We start from the raw sequence: 11,378 nt of genomic DNA, 5'->3' as shown, positions 1-11,378 counted from the left end.
TTCCCTAAGCGAGTCCCTCCTAGCTTGTGTGATTTCTTGTTTATTGGGTGTTCATGCTTTTGTTCATTTATTTGCTTACCTGCTTGCATGCATCTGTTGTATCTATTGGATCTGTTTGTTTGTTTGTTGGGATGGGATGTTCTATGAGAGATAAGCCCATTACCCAGGCTTGAGTGTACACACAGGTTTTAGAGTGGATGATCATGAGGCTTGCGTGGCATGTTGCTACGTTAAGTCGTTCGTGAAGAACCACACCCAGATGAGGTTTCTTTTGGATATATTATGTCCTACGGATGTTCCGTAACGACATGATGTTCCTCTAGAAATTGTCGACTCTGGTGACCATTTCCCGAGAACTCAGTCGAGGCCTCTCCTCCGAGACGTGGTTATGTTAGCTCTGGTGGGCGCATTCTCGCTGATCAATCCGAGGACCCCAAGACTGGGAACTTGCTTTAGGATGTCCTGTTGAGGGGAGTCAGTGGAGGTCTTTTATCCCGTAATAATGCCAAACCTTCAGTGGTAAACGTATTATTCGCGACTGAAGGGCTGAAGCTGACGAACTTCTGTTCTTAGAACCTACCAGTGAGGGGTGGGCTAAATTCAGGAAACCTTAACCTCCAACCAACTCGGTTTTCTGGAGCAGCGTTTTGGTCTTGTATTATATTCCTCAGTGGTTTTCTCTCCAGGAAGTGCAACCTAACAGATGTTCAAGCGGATCCATCAATTCTGATTGACATGCCTTTGCATTGCATAACATCATCTGCATATTTGCATCCAACATCTCATGCTTATTCATTTGCAGGGTATTCCCTTTCAAAACGGGGGTGCCTTAAAACTGAACAAGCAGTGCATCGCATACCATGCATATTAACCCTTGTCTGTTTTGCAGGTGTCACCGCAGTGTCTAATGTTTGTTCCCTGTATCAGGCAGTTATTGGTCCCAAGCGAGTTCACAGATACCCGACAAAGGAAAACCGTCCACGACTAGCGATGGACCAAGTACAAAAAGAGTTGGCTGATATGCGTGAAAGGATGGATCAGTTCATGACATTGATGACTGGTATGGCAGCAGGTCAAGAAAAGCTGAGGGAATTGGTTGAGCAACCGAGACCCGATCCGGAGGTGGAGATACCAAATGCTGAGGGAAACCCTGGTAACCCTGGGAACGCTGATAACCCTGTGAACACTGGTAACGCGGGTAACGCAAATGCTGATGGAAACCCGGGTAATGTTGGCAACACAGGGAATGTTGGGAATGGTATTGGCGGAAGGTACGATGTGAATCAAAGAATTCGGATTAATGGGCGCCCCGTTACTGAAGATTATCAGTGTGATCAATTTTCTTTGCACGACGAGGCCCTCGAGACCACTCGCCGTATGGATGAGCTTGCTGAGAAGCTCAAATATTTGGAGTCTCAAAATTCCTTAGGCTTTGATGTCACAAATCTTGGTCTGGTTCAGGGAGTAAGGATTCCTCACAAGTTCAAACCCCCTACTTTTGAGAAATACAACGGGGCTTCTTGCCCACGCACTCATCTCTAATCTTATTTGGGAAGGTTGGGAGCTCACACGAAAGATGAAAAGCTGTGGATGTACTATTTTGAAGACAGTCTAACTGGAGCTTCTCATGAATGGTATTCTCATTTGTCTCGTACTACCATCAAGAGCTGGAAAGACTTGGCAGAGGCTTTTGTCAAGCAATATCAATACAACTTGGACATGGCTCCAAATCGGACCTTGTTGCAAGGTATGTCTCAGACTGCCAAGGAAACCTTTAGAGAGTATGCTCAGCGTTGGAGACAGATTGCTGCGTCCGTCCAACCCCCTATGTCTGAAAGGGAGATGGCGGACATGTTCATGAACACTCTTCAAGGCAATTATATTAAGAGATTGGTTGCTTGCCCGTCAATCAGCTTTGCAGAGATAGTAATTGCTGGAGAAAGAATCGAGAGTCTGTTGAAGGTGGGCCGAATTCAAGACAATAGTGTTTCCAGCCCATCAGGTCCCAAGAGACCGTTTGCTGGTAACGGTCAGTGAAGAAAAGAAGGCGAGGCAAGCGTTGTGTATGCCGGCAGAGGCAGGAGTAAAGGACGGCCTAATTATTATCAAGATCAAGTGGCCGCAGTCACTATTCCAACACCTGTTCCTCAACCGCAATATCATCCGCAACAACAACCCAGGTACAACAATCAACAACAAGGAGGTAATCCGGGTCAGCAGAGACACTATCAACAATGTCCAAGGCAGACGGACCGGGTCATCGAGCCAATCCCAATGCCTTATTTAGTATTACTTCCCAAGCTGATTAACATGAATCTAGTTACGTTGAGAACTCTGGCCCCACCAATCGATCCCAATAATTTTCCTAGGGGTTATGATGTCAACGCCCGATGTGCTTTTCATTCCAACGCACCTGGCCATACTACAGATAATTGCAAGGCTCTCCAGTTCAAGGTACAAGATTTGAGAGATGCCCATGCTATCAATTTTGCTCCGGTGCCTAATATTATCCAGAACCCGATGCCAGCCCACGGCGGGCAGGAGATTAATGTTGTTGAAGTGGTTAAGGCTGATAATGCCCAAGGCTGGGGCAAATTTGTGGAGCCAGTCATCAAAGAAGACAAGTTTGGATTGGGGTATGCTCCGGGTCTCAGAAGAATGAAACCGGTACTCTCTCCAGCGGGGGTTTGGTTTCTCCCCACATCGTCAATGCTGCAGATGAAGACAAGGCTGACAGCGACTGTGACTTAGATAGCTGGATTCGCCCGTGTGTCCCGGGAGAAAAGCTCGACAATTGGTCGTCTGAAAAAACCGTCCGGGTTACTCTGCTGAAAGAGTGATTTTTATTGTTTTCCTTTATTACATGCATAATAAAGTCTTACACTTTGCCCAAGGTGTAACGGCTCATTTGTAGGGCCATCCATTTAGTTACGTTTCGCAATTATTTTTATCATCAATAAAGGACGGCTTTTGCAAACAATTTTGTGTTCTCTTTCTTTCAGTTTTTTTTACTTTTACAAAAAAAATGGCAATGTTTCTTTTTTCGTTTTTTCTTTCTTTCCAAAAAAAAATCTCTCATTCTAAGGTAAAGCATGATCCTCCATCATGCAGAGCCGACCACTCGGATCTCACTGCTAACGACACTGCTATGGCCAAGTATGACTTCGACAATCCTATCTAGCAAGCCGAAGAAGGGGCTGAGGAAGATTGTGAATTGCCTGAAGGGTTAGCTAGATTGTTGAAACAGGAGGACCGAGCTATTACACCTTATCCAGAGGTGGTTGAGACCATCAACGTTGGTACCGAAGATGACAAGAAAGAGATCAAGATCGGGGCCAGTCTACAGGCCGAGAGGAAAGACCGTTGATCATGTACTTGACTGTGTTAGAAAGGTCAATGGGTTGTGTGCTCGGTCAGCATGACGAGTCAGGTCGAAAAGAGAATGCAATATACTACCTTAGCAAAAGTTTACCGACTGTGAACAAAGATACTCATTGCTCGAGAAAACTTGCCGCGCTTTGGCATGGGCTGCTCGCCGACTAAGACAGTATATGTTGACTCACACGACTCTATTGATATCAAAAATGGATCCAGTCAAGTATATTTTTGAAAAGCCAGCACTTACCGGAAAGGTTACTAGGTGACAAATGATACTGACAGAGTATGACATCCAATACACTTCACAAAAAGCCATCAAGGGAAGTGTCTTGTCAGACTATCTTGCAGAGCAACCGATTGATGATTACCAACCTATGAGGATTGACTTTCCTGATGAGGACATCATGTTTCTCAAATCGAAAGATTGAGAGGAACCACTCCCGGAGGAGGGGCCTGACCCTGAATCCAAATGGGTTATGATGTTTAATGGGGCGGTCCACGTCAATGGTTGCGGAGTTGGTGTAGTGTTGATCACACCGGAAGGGGGTTCATATGCCATTTGGTGCCAGAATAACTTTTCCCTGCACCAACAATGAAGCCGAATACGAAGCTTGTATCCTAAGACTTGAGGAAGCCGTCAATATACAGATTAAAACCCTGGATGTATACGGGGATTCAGCTTTGGTCATCAATCAAACCAACGGGAAATGGTGCTATGCTGGAACTACGTACCCAGAATTGACGTATCTCGGTCAGAGACGAATGAAGAAAGCATTTGGTCAGAAAGTGCGCCCTCGGGGGTATCAAGCACTACAACAAACAAGACCTTAGACAGCGCTTTTTTTAGCCTTAGACAGCGCTTTAAAGCGCTGTCTAAACCTCCGCTGCTAAAGGTTTAGACAGCGCTTTTTTAAATCTTAAAAGCGCTGTTTAAGCCCCCCCCCCTTAGACAGCGCTTTGGCCAAAAGCGCTTTATAAGACCCTCTTATTTTAAATTTTTTAGGTATACCTAAGACAGCGCTTTTGAAAAGCGCTGTCTAAGCCCCACCCCTTAGACAGCGCTTTGGCCAAAAGCGCTTTCTAAGACCCTCCTATTTTAATTTTTTAGGTATACCTTAGACAGCGCTTTTCAAAAAGCGCTGTCTAAGCCCCCCCCCTTAGACAGCGCTTTTGCCTAAAGCGCTTTCTAATCCCCCCTTAGACAACGCTTTTTACAAAAGCGCTGTCTAAGGTATACGAAAATTTTTGAAGCTTTTGTTTTAAACCACATTTTTTCCAGGTTTATAAACCAGAATTTCTACCTGTTTTCAAGCAGATTTTGACAGACAATTATCACATTTTATATATGCCATTTTGGCCTTTTTTCTACCAATTTTTGGCTAACAAATATATATATATACCAATTCAAACCAATTTTGCCTTAAATGTATCAAAATATATACAAATTTATGTACACATTTACAAGTCATAACATATACTACAAATGTACACATTAATTACACAAATTTATGAACAACATCTGCCTTGCTATTTACATCCGATTTCCCATCATCACCCTCCTTATACCCGATCATTTTATTTAACTGGTTCCAGTCCTCTTCACTGAAATTGAATTCCTCGGTTTCCTCTTTAGGAGAGTTACCGTTCCTAACAGTGTATGTGATTATAGGTGAGCAGCACAGTCAAAACTAAAGTAAAATCCAAATTTAATGGCTGAAATATTAAATTGAAAGTATTTCTAGAAAGGACTCCACACCTTCCAAATGACCACCAAGATTTCCCCACTTTCTGTTTCCTCGCATTAAGATTTGACTCCGTTGATTTCTCCACAAACTTGTGCGCCAACATTCTACAAACAGCAATAAACATAAAACCCAAGCAATACAATACAATATTACTCTTACTTATTTTTTACAATCAAAATTAGTATGGAAAGCATCACTAAAATAGCTGACGTCTCAGCTACAACCCATCATTTGCAACACTTCTAATAAACTTATGATTAATTAGTGACACTAAAAAAAAGAAGGAAGGGAGTAAGGAGAGAGACATAAAACCCAAGCAAAAACATTATTTCAATTTTGAACCAATAGTGCTTAATGCATTTACTATTTGCAATGTGACTTGATAAAAAAGTCAAACAGGCCAAAAATGTTCAACCTTCAAATGACCGCTTATCATCCCCATATTTCTTTGCAGAAAATAGTCAGAGATGCTATTTCTTTGCCTAATAACATACAACATGTCAACCCGAATTACACTCAACACACACCTCATATTCCTCCCATTTTCCATATGTAACCTTTCTCCTCTTCTCTATCTATAACCCTATTACAGTAATTAACAATCAAAATCTTAGCAGTTGACAAGTAATGTATAAGGCTGTGAATATAATTGAAGTTAAATACCTTGCCTTTTTCATCTGATCGGATACAGCTCTGTAAGCATACTTCCACCAAGACCTGGAATCAGCTTTTACTGGCACCAGTGGACGGAAATGAGCATACTTTAGACGTTGATTAAATGTAGCGAAGTTGTCTGCTAATTTCATCATATCTCTGTATCCATCCTGCAAAGACAGAAATGCAAAGATTATCCTAAAAAATGATGACAATCTCACACAACAAAATGACCAAAAGAGAAACAACAAATGAACCTTAGATAAGCTGATTGTAACATCATCCAAATTCACAACAGCCGTCTGCTCCTTGGCTAAAATTTATAGACATTATCATTCCTGTTATCCAAATTGGAATGATCTTTATCATTGATTTGAATGCTTCTACTTGATCTATTGTGCAAAGGCTCCATTGGCTTTTGAGTCTTCCATCTTGTGTAAAATCTTGTTGTGGATTTTGTATAAGGCATGCTTTGTTCAAAAACCTTGCAATCAAATCATCAAACACTAAAGCCAGTAAGTTATCAGCACACTCAAAGCAGAACCAGATTAAAGGATTTTTATTGCGATTCACTACTAAAAACACTACAACAATGGACATTTGAAATGTTCATAAATTCGATACCTTAGTTTATCGCTAGGCATAAGCATTTCCGAATCCTTATCATAATAGTACCCGCCATCATTCGAGACATTTGGCGATGGTAAGTTGAGGTTTCTGTTTTTGTAAGACGCGACAACGACACGAGCACACTCGCTAATCACATTCCCTTTAGGTTCAACCTTAACATAAAGTGAAGAAGCTAAAAAGAAAGATAGCGTGGATATAAACATAAGAACAACAGGAACACCAAATCCAACAATCCATCCAAAATTTTCTTGAATATAAACCAAAATGGTCATTCCAATTAAGACTGCAGCTCCTGTTAAAGCAAAGCTCCAATTAAAGTATCGCTCTATGATTCCTTCATCTCTTTCTTTCTTGTTTAGTTGGTCAACTCCAAAGGCTAAGGAAGAGGCTCTTACACCACCAGCTCCAATGGCCATTAGGCATAGAGAAAAGTATAAGAATGCAAGTTGTGATGTTGTTGGAGAGTTGCAGATCATAGTTAATTGATCACATGGACTTAGGTTTGGAATTATAGCAGTTAGCCAAAAAAGTAGCATTCCCTACAGTGTGACACATGGTATACATTATATAAATAACCAAGATTTTAAAATAGTGCCTAGACAAAACAGTATCGGAAAGTGCAGATACCGATACCGTTATTCACTGTTTTATGATTAAAAAAACTGAGGGAAATACACACTACAACGACCGCAATCAGGCAATCAGTATGTCAAGTGTTGCACCGACCAAAATCGCAAAAGCTCATGCGTGATCGCGACTGTTATAGATAATAAAAGAAAATTGATCCAAAATTAAAGTGTTAAGGATAAAAAAGAACTTACTAGTAAAGTGAGAAAAGATCCAAAGGCAATGATAGTGAAACGACCAAAGTAAGAATCAGCAAGAAAAGCAGCAAGAACTGGTGTGAAATAACTAGCTGCAGACCATAGGAGGATAATATTGGTAGCTTTAGCAGCTTGCATGCCATAATGTCTAGTAAAATACAGAACCATGTTTAGCATGATCCCATAGCTAGACATTTTCTCAAACGCCTGGTTTGCTGCATAGCCAAAAGGCATCCGCATATGAATATCATATATAAATATAGAGAAAACGGCATCCGCATATGAATATCACATTATGCAGCAACAAACATACCAAGCTTTGTCCCAAACAGAATTATGGGGACACCAGGTGCATAATGCTTCAACTCTGGAATCCACTGAAAATGAAACAAACACATGAAACATATTAGCAAGTTTTCATAGAGTAAAAATTCGACAAGGAACACCATATCAAAATGGGAGCAAGCAAGCACCTTTTTGGAGACATTTTCATAACTAGCCTTGCTTATGAGAGAGAAAGCCAATATGAAAACATCGGCACCACGGTAACTCAATGGTCTTAATCTGTTATAATCCTCTTGTCCTGTTCCACAAATAAAAACAATAATCCAAAAAGAACCTCCAAACCATAGAGTAGAACCCGAGAAATAGAAATCAAATTACAAAACATTACCAGCAGTATCCCACAAACCCAGATTAACAATGCTCCCATTAACAACCACATTCGCACTGAAATTGTCAAAAACTGTCGGCACATAATCCTGTTTCCAACCAAAAAACAAATCCAACATAATCAAAACATCAATATCATAATCAAAACAAAATCTCACATTATATCCATTTCAATGCAGCACTTGAAATCATAATTTACATGCACAGTCCCCATAGAAAACACAATCCAAACAGCCAAAAATAAAAAAAGAAAGAACAAACCGTGGGGAAAGTATTGCTGGTGTATGAAATAAGCAAACAAGTTTTGCCGACAGCTCCATCACCAACAGTAACACATTTGATAAACCTAGAAGCGCTCATCTTTTAAACTAATTTGTGGAAAAGGAAAAGCCAAAAAAAGCCTCAGATCTTGACCTGAGGACCCTCTCCTCCAGTTGGTTCTGTTTCAAGTAGACATCTAAAAGAACAAGAAGAAGAACAAGAATGAACCCGAATTGATTCTACTTGAAGTTAGGATTTGCAGCTTTTGAGTCTAAATGTGATTTTTACACAAAATAAATTATAAACCCTAAATCAAATACTCCAACAACAATGTTAATCCGGAAAACTCATTCATGCACATTTCATCCTCCAATTTCTAACTGTACACCAAACTGACCCTTGCAAATACCTTATCTACAGAAAAACTCTACACAAGGAACCTTCTAACCAAATTGAAAAAGTTATGCAACAGATTCCACAGTAAAACTATCAACATTGTGCAACAGATTCCACTGCAAACTATCATATTTATGCAACAGATATCACTGCAAAACTATTAACATTTTGTAACAAAACCCACTGCAAAACTATCCTAATCATGCAACAGATTTCACTGCAAGACCATCAAAATGTAACACCACACTTCAAGTTGAAGGCCTGCACTCGCATACAGACACTTTTGTCTACATGTCAGTGTCATTTCCGGTGTATGTGTATATGCTTCATATTCAACCCAGAATCAACAATTGGATAGACATAAACAAAGTGCACAGTAAAGTTAATATGATCAACCTTCTTAATTCTTTCGAAAGCACGAACAACCTCCTGCCAATTCTCCGGTGCAGTTTCCATAACCTTCTGAAACTCTTTCCTGGAACCATCCCTCTCCTCATGCCATGTGGACCTGTACTCCTTCTCATCATTCCCATGCAACCACTTTTCCCTCTCAAGCGTTTTCTCCTTCCACCTCTTCCCATCATCGAGTTTCACTATCAAGACTCTTCCGTGGAACTCAATACCATCGAATTCCACCGCCTTCATGGCTGAATTCTCCGCTGTTTCTCCCTCATAAATAATAAACCCAAATCCAGCGTTCCTCTCTGTGTCATTGTGACCTCTGATCAAAATCACGGTTTTTATCGGTCCGAATTGCCGGAAGAATTCCGAAACCTCTTGTTTCTTCACCCACCCTGGTAAGTTTCCAACAAAGATTTTCCCTGGTTGCCGGAACTGAGTCCGGTCATCGGAGCTCTGGCCTTCTACTCCACCTTCACTGTCTTCAACATCCTCTTCTGAGATTTCAGCTTCTGACTCCGCTTCAAATGGAAGCGGAGGAGGAGGTGGTGGTGGTGGAGGAGATAGTTTGCTTGTGAGCCAGAGTTTGTTAGTGAGGGAATTGGAGGAATGGAAGGGGTTTCTGAGAGGATTTGAAATTGGTGCGGGTTTAGGGTTAGGGGGAGGAGTGGTTGTGGTTTTGATTTTGAGGGGTTTAGAGGGACGGCGGAAGGGGGCGGGGGCGGGTGCGGGAGAGGCTGAGTTGTTGGAGTCAGGAGGCGGTTTTAGGGAGAAGGATATGGGTGCGGAGGTTGAGAGAGAGAAAGAGGAAGAGTGGTGTTTGGAGTGTAAGGAAAAGTATGAGTGTGGGGAGGATAATGAAAAACAGTAAGCTTTCTAAACCCCCTTAGACAGCGCTTTTTTTTTTAATTTTTTTTTAATTTAAAGACTTTAGACAGCGCTTTATCAAAAGCGCTGACTAAGGTCTATATTTAAAAGCGCTTTCTAAAAGCGCTGTCTAAGGGGGGGTCTTAGACAGCGCTTTTAGAAAGCGCTGTCTAAGACCCCCCCTTAGACAGCGCTTTCATTATTTTTTTGGAACATTTTCCGTGTTTTATTTTAATTTTAACCTTAGACAGCGCTTTCTTTTAAAAGCGCTATCTAAGATGCGCTGTTAAAAGTCATTTTTGGCGTAGTGAAGTCGGTGAATTGGTACTCAAAATATTTCTTCCTCCCAACACAGATCACAGGGGCAAATGGACACCGAACTATGAGGGTCCGTACGTGGTTAAAAGGATTTTCTATGGCGGAGTTTTGATGCTAACAACCATGGATGGAGAAGGATTCCCGTCCCCTATTAACTCAGACGCAGTTAAAAAAAAATACTTCGCATAAAATAGACCCGCTGGACGATAAAAAGAATAGTCCGGGCAAAAAAAGAGCATCCCGACGAACCAAAAAAAAAGAGAATAAAGAGGTTCGGGCAAAAATTAGGGATATAAAAAAAGAGTACACCCGGTGAGTCGAAAACCCAAAAGGGCGGCTCAGGCAAAAATGGGTATCCCGATGGATTGAAAACCCGAAAAGGGGGCGATCCAGGCAAAAGTTAGGGAATAAGCGAATGACTGTGATCTGAGTTCATCAGTGTTATATCACCGTTTCATTTAATCCGGCAATCTTCGAAGGTTAAAGATCGACTAATCATCCACTTCAGAAAGCAAGATGAGCAGAGCGTCTTGAGGACATACGAGTCATAGCAGAGTCGAAACTCAGTGGGACCCCGTATCCCCGTTGTCATTAGGATAGTTCTCTTTTTATAGCGATCACCTCTTTTCAGGGATCAGCTTCCTGATACCCTCGCCTATTCCTGGCACAAATTTTCTCCCCATTAAGAGTCGAATAATTCAGTTAAAGAGCCTCTCTATTTTTCATTTATCAGTTTGTTTGCAAAAATGTCCGAATTTTTGATAAAACATATTGCATATGAACATAATGGTGGCTTTTGCAGATGATTTGCACAGGAAAACATTTAAAATTGCTTTGAATGTGCTTAATCCCGGACGGTGAATTCAAACCGAGTAATTCCCCCGAGGCATACGTGTATTTTTGGTTGCAGGTCACAGGAACCGGATGCCAAGTCATGAATCCTTATCCCCAAGCGGTTGACAAAGTCTCTCCTCAGCAGAGCATGTTCCCCAACAGAGTTGACAGTATCCAGACTGTCTATCCCAAGTATAGTTGACAGTATCCAGACTATATATCCCCAGTGGAGTTGACAGTGTCAGACTGTATCTTCCTAGCAACAGCGGAGTGGTTGCATAACCAACAGATGAGAGGGTGGCGTTCCCAGTGTTCATCTCATTCCCCAGCAGATTATTTTTAACAGATTTCTTAATCCCCAGCTTGAGGGCGATTAGCAAGTTCATATCCCCAGCAAAGG

General features: G+C 41.4%; 3 protein-coding genes across 3 annotated transcripts in view; all 3 read right to left on the bottom strand.

Moving 5' to 3' along the window:
- Positions 1 to 6,086: 6,086 nt before the first annotated feature.
- LOC127095199 (protein NRT1/ PTR FAMILY 1.2-like) lies at positions 6,087 to 7,471 on the bottom strand (the record flags this gene model as incomplete). The annotated part of the gene is made up of 3 exons (XM_051033921.1): positions 7,229 to 7,471; positions 6,402 to 6,946; positions 6,087 to 6,261 (listed from the first exon to the last, which is right to left on the bottom strand). Coding segments are annotated over exons 1-3 (963 nt in total), but the record flags the coding sequence as incomplete, so codon positions are not given.
- A 53-nt stretch (positions 7,472 to 7,524) lies between these two features.
- Positions 7,525 to 8,394, bottom strand: LOC127095198 (rac-like GTP-binding protein RHO1). The gene is made up of 4 exons (XM_051033920.1): positions 8,165 to 8,394; positions 7,905 to 7,992; positions 7,705 to 7,814; positions 7,525 to 7,608 (listed from the first exon to the last, which is right to left on the bottom strand). The coding sequence occupies exons 1-4, from the start codon at positions 8,261 to 8,263 to the stop codon at positions 7,525 to 7,527; spliced, it is 381 nt and encodes a 126-aa protein (XP_050889877.1). The 5' UTR covers positions 8,264 to 8,394.
- A 466-nt stretch (positions 8,395 to 8,860) lies between these two features.
- The window catches only part of LOC127095197 (pentatricopeptide repeat-containing protein At5g04810, chloroplastic), a 62,180-nt gene continuing 59,662 nt past the window's right edge, over positions 8,861 to 11,378 (bottom strand). The window contains exon 2 of the mRNA XM_051033919.1: positions 8,861 to 9,696. Within this exon, the coding sequence (XP_050889876.1) occupies positions 8,861 to 9,696 (836 nt within the window). The remainder of the gene's footprint in view (positions 9,697 to 11,378) is intronic.

This window comes from Lathyrus oleraceus, chromosome 6, assembly GCF_024323335.1.
Source record: "Lathyrus oleraceus cultivar Zhongwan6 chromosome 6, CAAS_Psat_ZW6_1.0, whole genome shotgun sequence".
Lineage (NCBI taxonomy): Eukaryota > Viridiplantae > Streptophyta > Magnoliopsida > Fabales > Fabaceae > Lathyrus > Lathyrus oleraceus.
This window is presented reverse-complemented; position numbering and strand designations above follow the sequence as displayed.

Bases quoted from the DNA above. Each gene is read 5' to 3' on its own strand.
- LOC127095198 (XM_051033920.1), bottom strand. From the start codon at position 8,263: ATGAGCGCTTCTAGGTTTATCAAATGTGTTACTGTTGGTGATGGAGCT. The intron at 7,993-8,164 runs GTTTGTTCTTTC...GGTTGGAAACAG, and splicing joins CCAGCAATACTTTCCCCACG to GATTATGTGCCGACAGTTTT. The intron at 7,609-7,704 runs GTGCTTGCTTGC...TTTCATTTTCAG, and splicing joins ATGAAAATGTCTCCAAAAAG to TGGATTCCAGAGTTGAAGCA.